General features: G+C 41.2%; 1 protein-coding gene across 10 annotated transcripts; it reads right to left on the bottom strand.

The window, feature by feature from the left end:
• On the bottom strand, window positions 2,250-17,626 carry SLC35G1 (solute carrier family 35 member G1). Of its 10 annotated transcripts, none has more exons than XM_021399600.1 (4): window positions 11,389-13,034; window positions 7,539-7,657; window positions 6,946-6,968; window positions 2,250-6,833 (listed from the first exon to the last, which is right to left on the bottom strand). In XM_021399600.1, exons 1-4 carry the CDS (start codon window positions 11,603-11,605, stop codon window positions 6,209-6,211), a joined length of 984 nt encoding a protein of 327 aa, XP_021255275.1. In that variant the 5' UTR covers window positions 11,606-13,034; the 3' UTR covers window positions 2,250-6,208. The 10 variants fall into 10 exon arrangements, 8 of the variants coding, with proteins under 8 accessions (XP_021255275.1, XP_021255276.1, XP_021255277.1 ...); XM_021399601.1 differs by having other exon boundaries at window positions 2,250-6,830; XM_021399602.1 differs by having other exon boundaries at window positions 11,398-13,027.

The raw sequence follows: 20,542 nt of genomic DNA, 5'->3' as shown, positions 1-20,542 counted from the left end.
GTGGTGCTGCCATGCCCAAAAGCTTGCCCAGGTTTTCCACTCGATCAGCGGGGCGGATGAAGGGGCTCTTCCAGCACACCAGGCCCTGTGCACACCCCTGTGCTGCGGTGACCAGCTGAAAGCCAGGCCCTTGGAAACACCGGGCAGCAGGGCCTGGTGATCAGGAGCAAGGTGCACATGACCTGCTGGAGCAGCCACGCCCAAGAACCTGCTGAGGAACTATGCTGGTGTCACTCCCCACCCTCCAGTAAAAATCGCAGCCAAAAAGCAAGATTTCTGTCAGTCTCCCCGAGAGGAAGAAAACACAGCCATACTTACAGCATGCTTATCAACTGCTCAGACAGCAGACATGCTCTATTTCTTTGCAGAATTAAAAGTGACTATTATTCTAAATTCAGCCTAATGCAACAAACGTGGCACCCAAAGAATTTTAATGCAAGAAACGTACTTGCCCACCCCCCTCATATTGTGGTTGGTTGTTTTTAAGGATGTTTAGGACAGACGTCAGATATACAAACTACAGTTCACCGCAAATCTAGGATAGTAGTGATTTTCACCTATCACTGTGTACATCACACTACATGGGAACTTTTATCGTCTAAAATTGTGGGGTTTGAATTTTTGACACAGTTTAACCTTACGCATTGAGAAATAAATTAAGAAATCGAGCGCCACCTACCGACAGAAAGGCCACAGTGCAAAGTACAAATTTACTTCACGACCGCTGACCAGAAAACGCGTTTTCTTTCCACCTTTTATGCAGACTGCAGAAGCACTTTATACCAGCTGAGCAATCACTGACATTTGGTTTTCTCCTTTCTCAGTAGTTAAGCTCAAATGATAAAGTCCTTTCTCACCCTTTCCAGAATTTACTACTTGACAGAGTAACATAAGAACTTCATAGCATCAGAAAGTAACGTAGAATTTAAAGTTACTTGAGGACTCAGAAGAAGCAACTGAAACCTATTTCAGTGGTTAATCTGCATATCACATCTCAAGTATTGCTTCCCACGTTCATCCCTCTAAGAACGTTTTATTCAGCCAACAAAGAGCAGTGCAAGTTATCCTCTAAATATTTTATAAATGCAGCGTGGTTTGTTTTCCAAGCGATAATAAGGAAACTTCTTCCCTCAGAATCATTTGATCCCTTTTCCCTTTGCCTTTTTTTTGTTTGTTTGGAGTGAGTAGACATAATTCTAGAATTATGTTTTGAGTCTTAGCCCTCATTGCTTACTGCGATAAATCACTATTAAAGGACAAATAAGGAAGATTTCAATGTTGTCTTTTGCAAACTCATTTGTCTTTTCCCTTAAAACTTAAGTCTCTATATAATGCATATAATTGATCAAAAAAAGAAAAAAAAAAGAACTTTCAAAAGAAATTTGCAGTGCATATCTACAAAATTCTTTCACAGTCTCCTCCTGCCTGTGCCTATTACAGTGCACTCTCATGGAAGCCCGCTGCTTCCCATTTACTGCCTGAGAAACAAGCAGTGTCAAGTCACCCTACAAGGAGTTAATTTTGTGCACACAAAGCAAAGCAGAGTGTGCTGGGCAGACAGGCTAACACTGCTAGAAATTCCCCATTACGTAGCAAGGCTGCCCTCCTCTATTTTCCCCTCTATAATGCGAAGTCACACCCAGAAATGTGCACTCATATCTCACACAGGCTAATACTCTTGCACGGTTCTGTTATCTTCTGCTCTTATAAAACCAGACACTGTTGTAGGAGGAACTTCTCTTATAATGCAAATAGAATACATTTACTACAAAGTTTTTGTAGTATTTAACAGTGATGGCAATTTTGCTAACAAAATAATCACCTTTTTTTCCTGCTCTTTTCTCTTTGGTGAAAGAGTAATTATTGAAGCACTAGATAATAGGATGTACTAGGATGAATTAAATATTAACAATTAATAGAAAAGACAAGACTAGAATTCAAATCTTGACGTATAAAAAGCAGGGGGGAAAAAAGACAAATTGCCAACTGAACACAGGAAAATACAACTTTACTGACCTACCTGTGCCACAGTTTTCCAGTTAAGATACTGCTGTACTGAGAAAGTTTATAAAGCTTCTGTTTGTCTGGAGCTCACTGGAAGGCATAAACAGTGACACGGAATGCTCACAAGTAGTACAACTGGAAACACATTCATACTTAACAGGGACTCCTTCATTAATAGGTCTTTCACAAAACCGACAGTATCACTACATTCAAGTCCATTCTACTAATCAACGCAAAGCCACAAATTAATTCTTCAGGTTCATTTTATTAGCAATGATGAATATAAATCTCTTATGAAAATATTCTTCACATTTCAATATATGAGGTATCTATAAAAATATACTACTACATAACAAAGCCAGTAAATTCTACAAAACATATCATTTAACAATATATAGGACATAGAAAAAATCTTAATGCGGAGGGTTTTTTTTTTTTAAACCCTATTTTTGTCAAAGAACAGTTTGCATAAAATACAAAATTACTCATTCTGATAGGCGGAAGTGTTATCACCAACAATTTATAGTAGTGTGCATGTTTCGCACCAAGGTTACCTGCATCTGCAGGAACATAAAGCCACAACTTTTCTTTGGATGGACAGGCAGTTACAACCATGAAAACATTCTGCTGGTAACTGCAAAGCCCTGCTAAAGTCAGTGTTGCACATCTGCTGTCAGCTCTGCAAACTCTTGTTTGAATGGACAGAAATCATGATCAGTGGAGAACTGGAAAATTGATTATTCCTGGCCTGCCCACTGCCAGTTAGCAAGACTATTGAAGAGGCTGCCTCTTTAGAAACAAACTTTCCTCCAAGAGGCATATCCTGAATAATGCTCATCAAGGAAAACAAAATAGAGGGTGGGGGTCATTATACTATATTATAATTAAGGGTATTATTATCTTTCTTGTCATCATCAATGATGGAAAGATTCATCTCAGAACAGCACTGGGATTTGGGAAAGTCTCATTTCAGAAGAAAAATGACACTATGAACTAGTTATTTCACCAATGCTCTTATGCTGAGATTACTTCCATGTCTGGCGTTAGACAAGTGCAGGAAAGTCATTTTAGTTACATAGACTGCACTTGCCCACACTAAGAATATGACAAGTTCATTGTGTGGGCATACTCAGAGGGCTTTTAGAGCATATTTTGACAACCAGCGTATCCTGAAAGAAACTAGCTGCTGCACAGTGACAATACACAGCATTTTTAGCTTCCAGCTCTGCCTAAGAGTCAGGTATGTAAGGCTTGAAGGCTACAAAGTCCCAGTGGAGACAGCAGATGATTACAGTGAATTGCATAGCAAAGAACATAAGAAACATGCTTGTGATGAATCTGTAACAACAAAGCCTTTTAACCCTATGTTTATGTGCAAAACAACCAATAATTACCTATTACTTTCTCTATTCAGGATCCACTGAAATCTGTACATTGAATTAATACATTGGAATTCAAGAGTGACTTTATAGAACAGCAGTTACAATGCAACAATACTCCATCATATTACAAAGGAAAGTGTTCCAATTGTAAGTGCACATCTGGTGAACTTAATTACTGCAAAGATCATAAGACGACATTACAGGTGATGAGCATTAGTGATATATTTCACATAAAGCTTAGAAAAAAAATAACATTTGACCCTGAGGAATTTGCTGTATTAAAACTAAAAGAGAAAACTGATCAGAAAGAATCAAGGCTCAGCCAGTTTTATTTCATATTCTCAAACAGTACGCTGTGGAGAAGAGAGAAATTTGACTGTGTTACCAGGCATTGTAAATAAATACTCCCAATTACTAATTAGAGCTTCCAACTCAAGGGAAAAAAAATGTACTATACCAAGATGCTGATTTCAGGTCAATTCATACATGTTTAGTGCAAGAAAAAAAAAAGACCTTTCTTCAATAGTGTGTACTTCTCTACTATTTGTAAACAAGGTTCATAACCACTGAAATCATAGGAGCTAAAGATATTTTTATATAAGCTTCCAGATTTTTTTTTACTGTATACTGACAAAGTAGTGTTCACACACTGCAACTTAAACTATTATCCAACTCCCTTTTGTTATTTTTTGACTTGGTGATTAAGTTGAGGCCACTGTAGTTCGGCATTCTCCAGTAACCCTACAGAACAAGTTACTCAGCTGGATAACTCCCAGAGGCAGTTCACCTCACAACCCCATAAGCAGCCACACTGAGTCAATGGGAGGAACCAGGACTAGCTGACAACCCAATTCTACATTGATCTGAACTGCTTTGGAACTGCACCTCTGACAGCATTAACTTACAAACATGTGCATATTAAACATGAAGTGAAGCAGTAAAAAATGCAGTCTATTTTCCATCCCTCCCTTGAAATGTGTTACTCAATGGCAATGATGGCCAAGCAGCAGAAGAAATCCCAGCTTACAATTTCAAGTAGTAAGCAGAATTAAACTGGAATTCTATTATTAGGCCTTTTATTTTTTATTTTTTTTATTAAAGAAAAAAGAGACGCAAAACCAGTTTTATACTATTGCTGACCATGTCAGGAGTGGCTAACTTCAGCCTTCAGGAGAAGCAGTGAACAGACAGCTACATGCATAAAGTGATTTTATCACCAAGATGGAATCTGTTTATGTCCATAAACATATTAAGTACAAAATCTGGCAGAAAGATAGCTCCTCTGATCTAGATACACTCTGAAGTATGGTACAGATTTCAGTCTTTCAGGGCTCAGCTCTCCTAGGGCTGCTCTCCCAGAATGCAATGCCTACTGGCTACAACACGCTCCTTTAGAAAGACATGGGGGTGCATAAACAACTGAGAAACACCTTGTGATACAAACAATCAGATAAAGATCCAAGTTAAGTTTTTCTTTAAGGACTACGGAGACAAGACCCAAAAGCACACAACAATTCATTTAAGAAAATCCCCCTACCTCACATTCAATATATATTCCTCCTCCAAACGTGAAGGAGGCCGAGATCAGTAACATAAGCCTTTTTCCTCAGTATTCATCACTATCAAGACAAAGCCTATCAACATGAGAAGCTGCGTAAGAGAAGTGACTAAGTGTGGATTTAAAAAACCCAGCTAGAGAAATGGGGCTGAAGCTGCCCCCTAGCACTGCCTGATGCACCGAGCGTGAGCTCCACCCTCCCACCAAGCATTCCACAAACCTGTTCTATAGAATCTGTGCTATGAGGTTGGCAAACGTGTATTTTCTGTGAACTGCGACTCGTGTGCACTCTCTTGTAAAGTCTTAGGAAAAAGGAGGATTTACATTAAAGCATTTGCCTAACCTTATGAAGGCCAAGAGAACTGAAACGGTCTCATAAAGAACTTTCATTGAGAATGAAGAAATCACTCCTAAGTAGCATTTAAAATAACCTATATTAAATATCTAAAAAATACAATCTTTTGCATAGAGTAAAGAAAAGTGCAGCTACAGCATAACATTCTATACCACAGGAAATAGCTTACAAGTGGTATATAGTTATTATCTCTCCTCACCAAGATTGCAGCAACTAAAGACATATTTCTTGAGAACGTATTAAAATAGGGATTGTTTCATTATGCCTGTAAAGCAGGAACAAACAATTTTTTTTTAAGAAAGAAAAACTGAAAGATAATTTCCAAGAGTTAATTTTGTCTTGACATGACTCGAAAAGATGGAACATCCTTTGTTCTTTCACAATTCCAATAAAAACATCCCAGTGCCTTTGGTTTCTGGTGTCTTTATCTGTTCCATAGAAGTTAGAGTTTGTAGGATTATAATTCTTTATGTCCTTCTAATTATTTGAACTGAAATCCCTCTCGTAAACAAGCATAGATTAGTACAAATAAGCTTGGGAAAATTCCACTGCTGAGAAGTATAGAGAAAAGGTCCAAAAAGTGGAGAATTTGGTACAGGTATTTTAGGAAAATAAAATCCCAGCCAACTACCATCCACTTCAGATGCAAAGCAAGTGACTTTTAAGGATCTTCCTACTTCTCATATTTGCATGCTCAAGTATGAGGAAAAAAAACATATATTTAATTAGTTGTTAAAACATCTTCAATTTGTTGTTGATGGTTTTTTTTTTTTATTAAAATCAGTTTCTTTTATTGGGTACGGCTTGGTACTATAATTTCATAAATGAGATACTTTAAATAAATAAAAATAAATATTTTATATCTATTTCAAGATTATTAATTTCTGTAATGAAGTAGTGTCTGTGTTGTTAGATTTCATTTTGTTCAGCTTTTTTTGAGCTCTGTTTCCACTTACGAATGGCAGTCCCAGAACTACTGGCTACTACGCAAAGGGCACCACCCACAGTCCACCAAGTTGGTAGATGATTGAGAAAAAGAATCTGCAAAATAAAAGCAAACACCACATCCATCGTTCTCATTATGGCTACAGGTCCAGCTTTCTCTATCTGTAATGCTTTTGTGAGAAATATCTGACCCCCTAGCCCTAATATGCCTATTAATATGAGAAAAACTCTATCTTTACCACAGTACGGCAAACGCCATTCATTCATAACAAACAATGCTATAACACACCCAATTAAACCAATGACCGCATAATACCAAATTGACAGAAAATAATGCACGGATTTTCCCACCTTTCTAAGTATAACAATAGTTGATGCTGCAGATACCGTGCTTGCAATTGCTGCAATAGTTCCTTTAAGATGATCTGAGTAACTTCCTTCAATCCCTGTAACGTTTGACCCAAACAGAAATGGTGGTCTGGCAATTAGAATCACTCCAGTGATTGTGAAGAGGGTAAACAGGAGATCCCAAATGCTGTATTTTTCTTTGAGAAAGATCCATGCCAGTAACGATGTAAAAACAGGACTGCTGAAAGTTATAACAGTGGCATCAGCTAGAGGCATTACTTGGAAAGCATAGTAGAGAAGAATCATTGCACTAGAGCCAAGGAGTCCTCGGAAGAAAAGAAAAATTCTTTTACCTTTTGGTCCCAAAAACCCTGTTCTGAAAATAAAGAAAAACAGAAATGTCACATTAATGTTATTGGCTTGCTTATTTCGTGACCAACATCCAATGCTATTTAAATGCACAAACCCTTCCAAGTGATAGACTTATCTCAAACATCAAAATATTTTTAACTGATTGATCACAGAGCAGTTTATTCCCTTCACCACTTGCCAGTCACATTCAGCCAGAAATCTATTCATTTAGTATTAAATTACTGCTTGCAAAATAACCCAAAAGATTCTACAAATTATCTCTTATTTTTAAGAACACTACTTCATGGGAGACCAATACATCTAATATAAACTCTGTAGAAATTTCAACAATTCAGGAAGTCAATTCATTTGAAAATTAGCTGAATTAATAAACTGCCAACTAATCCAAAACAATGCAGCTAAGCATATTAAGTCCAAATATTTAAGCATATTTAAGATCCAAATTACTGAGTGATGATTCCAGTACGTACTTTTAAGAAATAACTTTAAATTGAAACTTTTGCTACACTTACTTGTAGTATATTAAACCAGGTAGAACAAATGCCATTTGGAAAATGCATCGAAATGCACTCACTTCCACTGAGTGTACATCTTCTATTTTCTTAAGAAATAAAGAGGCCACTGAGAAAAGGAAGGCAGACAGTAAGGTATAAAAGAGACCAAGTCCTGGACAGGCAGTTTTCTTCTTTGTTCCTGCAACAGATAAACTCCAGTTAATAATGATCTAGCTCTCTATCAGTAGATTCCACAGGTGGCTCCACATACTACTGTGTACGTTTGTAGCCATCCTTGTGGCAGACAAAAGGGTAAGCAAAAGAAACAGATGCAAATTCTACATTGATTTACCAGACCTACCTTGAAAACATGTTTTACTATCCAACACAGCCCCCCTTTTTTAATTAGCAGGGCAACAAAAGATGAACTCTAAAACTCTGGACTCAAACCATTCCCAGAATTCTCCCACTCCTATGTCAGTTGGAGGCATGTGACCACACTTTAGGAGATTCGTTACAGGACCAGCTGTATGATTCTGACAACTGCCTTCAAATGAGTAAATAAAACTGACTGCAAATGGTCATCAGTCAGATTATGAAACACTGAAACTTATTACCAAGGAGTTATTGGATTATCGAGTAAGTTCATTAAGGTTCCTAAGCAACAATGTAGTTTCCTCTCTCACAAGCTCTTACATGTAAGAATTGTGTATAGATCCTCACTTCTGTTATATCCCATATTCATTTCACAGCTAAATCATGCTAAGTTCGACCTAGAACTACAGAAGTTTTAGGTTATCGTGCTGAAATAATATATTTTCTTCAAATAAATATAAAACATTCATTTTTAACCAGAAGAAATTTAAGTGCTTAACTTTAAAACATCATGGGCCTGCTGTAAACTACTGATAATTATATTAATTCCATGAACTTAATTTTACTATTGTTTACCCTTATCTATCAGACTTTCTCCTCCTGAAGCAGTCTCCTGGGCCTAATGGTTTCTATTTAGGCTTCTATACTGCCTCAGGCCCACTTCAATGACACACTCTTCCTCATTCCACCCACCTTCTCCACCCTCTGCTATAAATAAAATAAAAATAAAAAAGGAAAGCAAACAGCGAGGGTGAGCTACTACTGACCTCTGCTGTTTCCAAGGAAACCAGCACTTTTCATAATTAATAATACATATTAATAAATTTATATTATTCAATTATTTAAAATGATAAATATTAATCAGCTGCAGAGGAGGAACAGTCTTGCCACTGAACCTAAAGGTGAACACCATAGAGAAGAACACTTATCTCAAGATTAGAACAAGAAGTTACTTCACTATCACTTGTCTTTGCGTCTACACAAAAAACTGTGGGTTGCCCTTTCTTCTACACCACCCTCTAAAGATAACAGTGAGAACTCTGTTGCATCCTACAGTGTAGTGCTTTGATAGAAGAATGCCTCACCCCACACACCAGGTCTCAGAGATCCTCTGCAGCATCAGCAGTGGGCACTGCTGTGAGTTGCTTAGCAACTACGTATGGTTTCAAGGGGTTGGGCTTTGTTTTTAAATTAAAAAAACTTGTCACAAACCATTTTGATCCTTGAGATCAGCACTCATGGCCGAGAGACTGTTCTTTCTACCCAAGAGCTGGGACTGTGGGCTGACACATTCAGTATGGCATCAGTTCCCACTTCAACAATCCTGAAGACCCAGGCTTTACTACCTCAGCCAGGATTTAGAAAAGGCAGAAGGCCTACTTTCCAAAAATACAGCCACAGTACTGCCAGAATATTTCTATTTAGCAATGGCCATTTTCATAAAAGCAACTATCAAAATACCACTAACCAGCACAGGCCCAGGACATCCACCAAGTATCTAACAGAGCAGATTTTTAAAGTGTCCATGAATTACATAACACCCTAATCCACACAGCCATGCAACAGAAATACAAAATCAACACAGTCTCCGGTATTAAAACAAGAGGAATCAGACTGGCCAATAACCGAAATGGGAAATCCAAATGCGGGTTGGCTTATGGGAGAACATAGCACACAGAGCATTGACTTACTTCAGGCGTGACAGCTTGCCTGATTACCACAGAATGAAGCCAATTTAAATAATGGAAGTGCTGAAATGGAAAACTAGTGAAATTACAGCAAAGTACACTAAAAGGATCCTATATCCAGAATTAAGCTACGGATTAAAAGAAATTCTAAAAGGAATTCATTTTTGTAAGCTGCCCAATAAATCTAACCTATCAGAAATGGTATCTGGTAATACTAGAATTTAAACTGTTGTCTCACATTGCCAAAGCATGTGCTTAACGCAATAAGAAGGTGCCTTACTTCCTTTTAAAAATAACACGGTGTGAGTTCTTCTACCAAAAACAAGAACTGCCCTTCTGAAGAATATTTATTTCAAAATATGTTCTGAGGAGACGTTGGTTAAGATAACATTCCCAGCCCACAGAACATTGGGCCTCCCAACACTAACCCAACGCCATCAAGACACTTGAGCTTTTTGTTAAAAGCACTTAAGTCTGAAAAAAAAAAAATTCAGCAAGTACCCAAGTACTTCTCTCTGAGCGGTTACAGATCTGGCTTTCCAGTTTCATTCCCTGGCCACCTCCATGTGTGAGGCTTCCACATGATCCTTCCACTCCTGTTTCAAGTCCCAGTCAAACATTTCCCACTGCACACCATTTTCTTTGTCTGCATTTTAATTCCAGACCTTCTAACAACCAGGTTTTATACTTGAAAGATGCATATGGTAAAGAAAATAACAGTTCTTACGTATCTTAAGAGTGGAGGCAGAAAAGTGCTGACGAAGGGGAAGAAGGTCAGCAAGAGAACGATTCTCACAGAACTTCAGGAGCGGGTGATCTGTTCTGCACACAGACAGCACCAGAATAGTTCCCTCAGACCACAGGAAGGCACCAGGAGCACAAGGGCCTACTTATGAACTAACCATGGCCTTGTAGACAAGATCCAGGCGTGAATCACAAGGCTCAGCTATTGACTCAACATTCTGCCAGAGACTACAAAAAGCATCATCCTTGGCAAGTCACTGTGAGTTTCTCAGGACTTCAAATGCTGTTTTTTTCCAAGCTTTGCCTTAGAAGTGACACTAACGTAAATTTCACTAGACCACTATCTCTTCTGGGCTCTCTGCACTTCCCTATTTAACAAAGACAGACACTATCCATTTTCTACTGGAAAGTCAAGTACAGTTCACATTTAATATGAAACATGTTTTCAGTGCAGTTGCTTAAAAATTCAGATGAATTAGAAATTGTTTTAATAAGGCACTTATGTTTTAAAAGGAAGCCAAATTAAGCTTACAAAAGTTCTGCAAGTTTTACAGTGAGTTGATGGCTTCGGCGATTCAAAGTAACTGAGAAAAGTGAAAGACAAAATAAAGAATAGACTCCCACAGGAGAAAGATAAGAACTACCAAGGAAGCCACGGTTACAAGCATGGAGTTCCTCCCCCTTATTTTTAGAAGGGCAGCGATGTCCCTTCTCAATACACGTACAGTGCCATACCTTCAGCCTGCTAGCCAGGGCTATGCAGCCTGAACTTAAAAAACAAACACTGGCACCAGGAAGTGACAGCGACCCTTTCCCACGGGCCAGAATTCGGCTGCACCAGACCTCTTTCTCGAGGAGAGAAGCGGGGGGTGTGGGTCAGCCCGAGGCGGGCAGAAGAGCCGCAGGCCGGGGCCGGACACGCTCTCGCGGAGCGGCGTCCCCTAGGTGCAGGTGCGCGGCGCCCTCTGCGGCCGCCCGGACTCACCCCGCGCCCCACCACCGCGTGCCGCCAGCCCCGGCGCCCTCGGGGCCGCTTCCTCTTCCTCCGCCCCACCGGCAATGTCGCCCCACCGGCAGGGTGCTGCCCCCTTGCTCCGCCTGCCTGCCAGCCAGCCAGCCTCACCCTCCTCACCGGGTGCCTTGCAGCAGCGCGGCCACGGCGAACCCGGGCAGCAGCCGCAAACACGGCGCTCTTCAGCGTCCGCCGCCTCCACGCCCGGCGCCGGCTGCAGGCAGGACCGGCCCGCATCCGCACCGTCCTCCCAGCCCCGCGGCCCCTCGGGCTCCTTCCCTGCCGCGGGGGGAACAGCAGCAGCCTCGGCGCCCTGACACAGCACCATGAGGACGCAGGGCCGCGTGCGATGCTACCGGCTCCTCGCAAGCCGGCAGGCACCTGGCTTCCTGCGCATGCGGTGCCACCGCCTCGCCCCGCCCAGTCCCGCTCCCTCCCCCGGCGCCGATCGCCTGAGGAGCGGGGATTACTGTGACCGCGGGTCGTAATCCGTGTGGCGGTCCTGCCTGGAAGCAGACACCTGCCCGCAGCCTAGCGTGCCGGACGCCCGTCCTCGGGACAGCCGGGGGTGCTGCCGCCTCCTCCGCAGTGTCTGCCCGGGCTGCGGCGGTCCCCTGTGAGGGACCGTTCCCGGGCGCCGGAGAGCTTCACCCGGCGAGGCGGAGCGAGGCTGCAGCCCCTCGGGAGAGGGAGCTCTCATCTCGCCGGAGAGCGCCGGGCCGAGCCCTCCTGGCTCCGAGGAGACCGCACGGCGCGGGCGGTGCCGCCGCTGGTGGGGCTGCGCGGGTCGGACGGCACAGGCCGCGAACTTCGTGAGGGGGTGCTCCTGGGGGGAGATGGAACTGAAGAAAACGACTCGGAGTTGTTGCAGGGCGGTGTTAAGTCATCTGAGAGCCCAACATGAAAGTATATAGCGTTTACACGAGGCTGCTGCCTCACGATATCGACTCCTCCGACCTCAGGCAGGAGTTGCACTGCTGTTTAAGGGATATAATTAAGCTTTTTGTTACAGCTGCTCTGTATTCTGTCACAGTTTGAAACCCTGCTAGTTAAGTCTTTGCCTGATGAGAATACTTCGGTTTCTTTTCGTGGGTCCATTAATAGTTGTGTCAGTGCGCAGCGGCGGTAGTGTCACCTCAGCAGGAGCTGCTGCCACCCACATCCACGGAGGTCAAAATGGAGATGGAGCTCAGTGTGCACATGAAAAGGTGTAGGAAGTGGAGCTGCTCCCTTTTTTTTACCCATTAAACAGTATAGAGAAAAATAATGAATACATTTTGAATGCTGATTCTTCCCTTTTGAGCAAGTGCTGTTGTTGTCAATAATGAAAATGGGAAGGAATCTCTAATTAAAGATTTATGCTCCCACTAATCTCTTAGCTGCATAAGTTAATTGGTGTTTATTTATTGTTAACAAGGGGAAATGAAATCTACAGTTTTAGCAAAGTGAGTACTACGTGGTAAATATAGGCTATTTCACACAGAGTATTTCAAGCTTTCCCTCAAGCTACATCATTAAAATTATTTCCAGCTTTCTTTCTCTGATTTAGCACTTTTTATAGCCTGTGCTAATCCACCAGAGGCTATAAGTAGTAGTTCATTGTCTAAGAGCTAGTATTTGATTAATATGACCAGAATTATTTCCAATTATTCTTAACTAAGAGTTACATGCATTATTATATCAATTATTAAAAAGAGAAAATAAGTCATTTAAAAAGCCTGTGCTAAAATCAGGATTAACTCCTTTTAACGATTTACATTATATGAATTCCTCTTGCTTTAAGAGAAGAAAATAAGTAAATACCTGCTGCATTAGAACTTGATGTTATTAAGGCTCCTATCGGTATGGTCAGCTACGAGGTCTGCACTGAAAGCTGTGCTAAATCTTTCCACTGTGATCACACAAAGGGGAGAATCAGGCCAGCAACATTTCCCAAGCAGTCATCCTTAATTATGAAGTTGTTCTTGTCTAAAGCATCCATCAATCAGTCAGCCCAGTTTAATTCAGAGGGAGGTGCAAATGCATATGGAAGCCCATGCTTCCCCAGAGACTTGCACTTTGCTGTACCCTGGGGCAGCATTCACAGGTCATCAGTTCATGGGCAGAAGCTGTCCTTCCCCAGAGAGGTGTCAGTGAAGGGCAGCACTGGAAATGGTGCTTCTCTTCAGGCATCCTTATGGTGGCAATCATGCAGGCCTCCAGAGGGAAGACCCGGCACTCTCCTGGCCAGGCAGCATGCACCCACAAAAGAGCCTGTCTCTTACCTAATGAGGCATTGGGTAAGCTGCCTCTGGAGCCAGCAGCAGCAGAAACAGCTGGGTTACTTGAGTGTTTAGTAAGGAAAAGCAGAGCCAAAACATACTACAGACATAGAGGAAAAATTTAATGAGTTCTTATGAATCGGGGCTATTTGTTATAGCCTTTGTTAAAATATGCAGATCATGTATTTATTTTACAAATTTGCCACTTCTAAACCCAAATTAATACTGCAATGTAGATAATTTCAAGGAGACTCTGCAGCACCCTCCTCTGTCCTCCCCCTTTTCCTCCCCTGTGTGTCTGGCTTTGAACAGAACATCTAAGGGCAGTGCTTGTTTATGCCAAGATACATAAAGTGTTCTGTTTGCTCCTGGTCAAACTGCCAGTAAAACTGCCAGGCTTGTCTCAGCTTGAAAGCTTCCAAGTTCTGTTTGTGAAGCACAGCCCTCTTTTCTGACTAAGAAGAGCAATTCCAAAATGACAGAGCGGTTGCAGCTGCCCAAACTAACCAGTAGGCAAATGTAATTTGCAGTCAGGCTGCCCTAGATTGGAAAATTAAGTAGCTGCATAAATGTGACAAGTCAATGTTTTATGCAGCCCTTTCAAGTATAGATTAAGCCTCATCTTTCTAATACCATTCTGAGAACTAGCTGTTCCTTTCGCCAGTGCTTTGCCAGCTTGCAACTAGCAGTCGAGCAGTAAGCACCTCCTATAGTATCTTCCCTGAGCACGAAGTCTATAAGGAAAAGCTGTAGGGAGCTTGGGCAATTTGACTATGTTGACTCACATGTAGAAAGTATATGGATATATACTCACATGTTTAAAATTAAACTACAATACCAGCTAGAATGGTATTTCTCTAAGTCACTTTTCATGGTATTGCAAGCACAGAGGTGACCGCCTCTCCTGTAGTCACCACTTGCCAGACAGAGTTTTCATGAGTTACATTTTTCAAAGGAGTACTCTTTTCACTTCTTATCCAGTTTGTGCAGACACTTTTTGTCATTGTAAATCCCAGGAACATGTCAGCGCTACATTACAGGTTGAGATACAGACTTGACAGGTAGAATGCTGTAATGAGTCATCTGGTCTTGGTCTGTGTGCCTGGTGAGCAATCTTTTGGTGTTTGGTTTCCATCTCCCTGCCTGCAAGCTCTGTCTCCGACTCCTCAGAGTGGCTTTTCAGAAATTCTAACAGAAGCAGGCACAAATGACAAAGCAATTATGTGAGTTTTGTGGAGAACCGTGGGAGTTTTCTATGAGACTATAAGAACTTTATCCGCATCATTTATTTTATCCAATTCTGAGATACCTTAACAGTGCTTTTTGAAGCACTGTTGCATCTTAGAGGTTTAGTGGAAACTAAAAATTATGAACCCAATTGGCCCTGAAGCCAGAGTAGCCCTTCCTTATCTCACATGAGGGCAGCATTGACTCCACATAGCACAGTTGGAGAATACAGCAGGCTGGGTTTCTGGGTACTGCATATGGAACACCCCTAGTGATGTTTAGCCCACTGTGATCTTAACACAGCTGTGTCAGCACCATTATGTACAGTATAAACTATAAAAATAGTAGAAGGTTTAAAACAGCAAATTGTGCTGTTGGCTTTTATTCTATAAAAATCCTACTTCTTGAAAACCAATTTTAAGACCTTAATTTGATGTTTTAGTTGTCTAGCAATAAACTCATTAAAACCAGTACAGGCTAATGCAAAAGTAACACGGTAAATAAAACTTGCATTTGCTCCTTTCCTTCTGAAAATGTTTAGCAAGAAAGTAGATAAGAGTTACTTTATCAGCTCCTGAAATGCGTCCAACTCTTAAGTGCATTGTAATAGCAGTTTACCTCTGCACATGAATACCATAAAACAAAAAATTATTGCAGCACCAAAGAGGTTCATTGTTCAGGTCAGTCATTCAAATTCATGGTCAACTCAGAGTTGTTTGGAAATCATAGAATGGCTGAGGTTGGTAGGCATGTCAGCTGCCTTCAAAGGTCATCCAGTCCAACACCCTGCTCAAAGCAGGGAAGCTAGAGTGGGTTGTTCAAAACTGTGTCCCTTGGGGCTTTGAGCATCTTCAAGGATAGAGATTGCACTCCTTCTCTTGGCAACATGCTCCAATGTTCAGTTGTTCTCACAGTAAAATAAATAAATGAGTAAAAAATTCTATGTTTAAATTGATTTATTTTTTTAATTTTAATTTTTGCCCACTGCCTGTTGTCCTGACACTGGACACCACTGAGAAGAGCATGGCTTCATCTTTTTAATGCCTCCCCCCATATTGATAAGATCCCCTCAAAACTCACTCTCCTCCAGGCTGAACAGACCTAGCTCTCTCAGCCTCTTCAGTCAATCATCTTCATGGCCATTTGCTAGCCTTGCACCAGTATGTCTATGTCCTTCCTTACTGGGGAGCCAAGAACCGTACACAGCACTCCAGATGTGTATCACTAGCACTGAGTAAAGTGTTAATACTCTTCCTAATGCAGCAAGGATGCATTGCTGATTCATGTTCATTCAGTTCGGCCACCAGGATAACCAGGTCCTCTGCAGATCTGCTTTCCAGTTGATCAGGCCATTTGTTCAGCCTGTCAGGGTACCAAGGTAGTGCAATCATTTGCTGTTCAACCACTCCACCCAATTTTTTTATCATCTTCAAACTTGCTGAGGATGCATTCTGTCCCATCATCAAGATCTCCAATGAAGGTGCTACGCAGCGCCAGTTCCAGTATCAGTCCCTGGGGTACACCCTGAGTTACTGGCCTCCACTCCACTTATTATTGCCCACTGAGCGCAGCAGTTCTGCTTGTTTTCAGTCCACCTCAATGGATGATCTTTTAGGCTCATACTTTTACATAATACGTGACATATACGTGTACATAAACTTATAATACTTCATTATAGATAATTTATTCAAGAAAGGCTGGACCGGAGATTGTCAGGGCAAGTAAATAATTCTATTCACATTGGATTAACAGCTTGCTTATAGCTAAGTACTGGGATGATCATTAATAAATTCTGTTAACTGTTGGACGGGAAATGGCTCTGCCTCACCGTAGCTAAGACCTCGAAGTGGAGGCCAAGACTTGTACAGAGAGATGCTAAAATTGACCTCAGATTGAGTTATGAATCATAAGAAATCCTTGGGAGAAACTGGGTCTGAACAAAACCCTGGGGAGCATTTGGGCACAAACTGAAACACAGGAGGGTTTGTTTTTACATCAGGAAACACTTTTTACCATGAGGGTGGTGGAATGCTGGCACAGGTTGCTTGGGGAGGTGGTGGAGTCTCCGTCCTTGGAGCTTTTCAAAAGCTGTGACGAAGTCCTGGGCCATTGGCTCTGGGGAACCCTGCAGAGGGTTGGACCAGATGACCTCCAGAGTTCCCTTCCAACCTCAACCATTCTGTGTAAAGGAGGTTAAATATATCCCCCAAATCCTTTCAAAGCAAAAACATCAGGAAGTTGGATTTGATGTTGCCTGACTTTGCAGGGCTCTGGCAATGTCTAAGTGGTTTTTGTTAATGAACCTTGTTTATACTATTTCAGAGAGTCAGAATCCCCTTTCTCCAGGGCTGTGTGTGGCTTCTGGAGGCTTGATAATCCCTCTTTAAAGCAAAAATAATGTTACTGTGACAGACACACTATACTATCAACTCAGAAATTGATGTGGTTGAAATTCTATTTGTCAGGGATTTAATCAACACGTTAGAAGACAAGTGAAAACTGAATCATACTTGGATTATACTGCGACACAGGGAAGGTACTGAACAGAATTTCTATATGTTAAAAACCAGCAGTGTTTGTCACAACATACACTGTCAAGGCTATCAGTTTTACTTCTTTGGTAAAACCAAATTAATGTAAATTTTGCAAAGCAATGATGTGAAGGTCTGAATTTGGATAAATGTCCTTTCTGGAAAAAGAAATTTGGGTAGTGTTTTTCTGGCATGCAGCTTAATTTGTTTGGTTGAAGGTATCTAATCCATCCTACACATAAACATTTTCCAGGAAAGTGTAAATGGCTTTCTTTTGGTCCTGGAAGATAGATTCAGTGTAACACGGTAACTTTCATTCATTTTTCAGTTGTTTATTGGGGTTATTTCAGCAGTAAAGATCTTGCAACCTTGGCACCTTCCCTTTCCCTTACTGGACTTCTGGATGTAATGTGATATTGCTAGGAATGCAAAATGCTATGAGATTAACTATAAAACGAAATGAAGCTTTGTTCTCTTCAGATGACTCTTTACTCACAGAGTAAAATCATTCAGTTAATGTAGAAATGCCCAGTGAACTAAAAGAAAATAAGAGAGAAAATGAGGAATCCAGAAAATAATAGATAGTGATGACATTTGATGTATGTAAGAGAAGAAAGGATTGTGCTAGTGTTCATGTGTGCATTCCCCTGGGTAGGTGCTTCTCCAGTGTTTGAAAAGGACTGTGTCTGATCTGAGAAAGTAGGCTAAAAATAGCAAGCGATTATGGGGAGAGAGGAGTGGAAACACCACTGTCTTTGGTACAGCAGGAGTATAGTTTCTGATAGAACTAAATGTAGACAAAACATGGTATTTAAAGTTAGTGCTGGGTAAGCAATAAAGCTTTTAGTTTCAAAGAAATGGGTCTGGAGACTACTTAAACTTTCACTTCAAAAATCATAAATCTAATAGAGAGAAACAAGCAGCTTCTTTGTGATCAATTTAAAACTTTTTGCTAGGCCCAGCATCAAATGCTTCCTTTAATTTAGGAGCTACTAAAGTATTTCTATACACAATTTTTCTTTTCTCCCTTGTTTATTTTTTTATTTTGTATTATTTGTTCTGGATGGAGAGTTAAAAGCTTTTCTGCAGAAAACAGCACCAACAGAAAGTTTGACATTTCTGAAATGAATGTTTTAGTTTGGAAATAACTAAATTTAACATGTTGACTCTGTCAGCGCCCAACGTCTTTCTCATTTAAAATTGTTTCCCAACTCCATCCCAATTTCTGGATCTTTTGAAAAAAAACATGTTTGGCAATTTTGATGACTCGTTTTTTTTTCCATCTCTCTTTGGGGAGTTTATTGGGAATTGCCTCGGAATTTGTCCCGTTGTTTAGTGCACATTGCCACTCGCATGCAGCAGAGGTTATTATATAAGCTACCAAAGCCAAAGGTCTTGGAAGAGGGAAGGGCAGATATTCTTTGAACTATAGATAGAGAAAGCAGGAGTAGGCAGCAGGTATCAGTTATCATTCGTTCTGCAACATGCTTGAATAGAAGTGTAATCACTAAATACATGATCTTCCTCAATTACTCAGATAGAGAATTTGTAGCAGAAAAAAAAGTGAAATGTTTTCTTCCTTCTTCATGGAGAGAAAAGAAAGGGCAACCAGAACTGGATTATGTAACTTGAAATTCGTGGTGATTTTCCAGAGAATTCTTTTCTGGCAGGCAGTGCAGTGCAGAAATCAAACAGCAGAAGCTGATCTGAGCCACTGGGTGTTGGGAGCTCACAAGGAGGAGTGGAGGAAAATGCAAATTGCTCAAAATTGCCAGTGTTTTGTTCTGTAATGGCATTTGTGGCTGTTAGGAGAAGATAATTAGTTCAATTATATTTTTTCACTGTCACCTGAACTGATTTTTTCACCACTAGGTATGACTGAATGTGCAGTTTATCTTTGTGGCAAGGGAGAGAACTATTTAATCAGTTGCATTTCTTGGCACTTACACATCGTACATTTCCTAGTCTGTAAGCTATCTGCCTGGGGCGGCTCTGCAGGGCAGGAAGGGAGAAACTTCCTCACTTCCATCTCTTCTGAATTACTGCGCATTTGCTTATATTCCTTACTGGAAGGAGATTATTCTTCCTTGGATTCTACTTTCCCCAGAACAAAAATTACACACATTGCACATACCCTTGCCACAGGTGATGTATCAGTATTGGTGTGTTTGAACTCCAGCATGTGTATGTATGTATATGAAGAATATATGTTGCACATATAAAACATATTTATATTTTACATATAAAACACTTAACATGATTCAGCCTGTTCACCTCTTATTCTAACATGGCGGAACAATGCCTGCTCCTTTCCATTTGCTTGTACCAGCATGTTCAAAGGGAAATAATCTGAAATGCATCTCCATCAAATGCTGTTATAGAAAGAAAACCTGGCATCATTGAAGGGTTTTAAAACCCTTTCCATTCATCAAAGTCAGATGGATCTTTTTGTCTTCTTTCTGTTTTGAAGAGTAAAACCAGTGCTCCTACATTACCTCCAGGAGCTGCAGTGCAGAACAGCATTCCCCATTACTAAAAAAAAATCCGTCATTTCCATGCATACAGAATGTACCCGATTGGAGGGGTTTTGTTGTCCACAAGAACACTTCCTAAAGGCAGGCAGCCTGGTTTCTTTCCCTTCCCTGCTGGAGGCTGAGAGGGTATCCAGGGATATCACTGTGCCGGGTTTCCTATGCTCAGTTATGAGCATCGCCTCTGGCCAAGTGGGCAGGGCACTGAACCCTGCTCTATCTCACAATGGTTATTTTTATGTCCTTGTAACCTCAGCTAGCCCAGATCCTGCTAACAGTGCCAGTGTGGCAGCCCCTCAGGAATGAGCTGAGCAAGCTTTTGCAGTCTGATGAACTCTGCAAGCTGTCCTTGGCTGCCCAGCAAGTGGACACAATGCAAGCTTGGGTTTGATGATGCATACAAGCCGATTAGTGCCTCTAAAAACTCAGAGAAACTGGGAATGCTCTGAAATGAAAGAGCTGTGACCTCAGACCCTGCTGAGTTGTCCTTGCATTGGCAGCAGTGCCTCTGATGTGTGGCTGCATTGCAAGGAAACCACTGCTGCAGAGCACACACAGAGCTTGCACCCTTCTTCCAGGGCAGCCTGTGGGCTGCGTGCTGCTTGCACAGGAAGGATACAAAGGTGGTCTCAGAGCAATAAAACTTGTCAGCTCACTGGCTCAGGAGAGCTCTGGTTGTATGCACTGATACCGCTGTAGCACAGTGTATTTGTAA

This window comes from Numida meleagris, chromosome 5 (genome assembly GCF_002078875.1).
Source record: "Numida meleagris isolate 19003 breed g44 Domestic line chromosome 5, NumMel1.0, whole genome shotgun sequence".
In the NCBI taxonomy this organism is placed as follows: domain Eukaryota; kingdom Metazoa; phylum Chordata; class Aves; order Galliformes; family Numididae; genus Numida; species Numida meleagris.
Note: the sequence above shows the minus strand (reverse complement) of the source record. Positions and strands in the feature narration are given on the sequence as shown.

What these genes read in the sequence shown, in the direction of transcription:
- SLC35G1 (XM_021399597.1), bottom strand. Translation starts at nt 11,605, where the DNA reads ATGGTGCTGTGTCAGGGCGCCGAGGCTGCTGCTGTTCCCCCCGCGGCA. An exon ending in CAAGGCACCCGGTGAGGAGG is followed by an intron (nt 7,658 to 11,388) that starts GTGAGGCTGGCT and finishes TATCTGTTGCAG; the next exon opens with GAACAAAGAAGAAAACTGCC. An exon ending in CCTGGTTTAATATACTACAA is followed by an intron (nt 6,969 to 7,476) that starts GTAAGTGTAGCA and finishes CTTTATTTTCAG; the next exon opens with AACAGGGTTTTTGGGACCAA.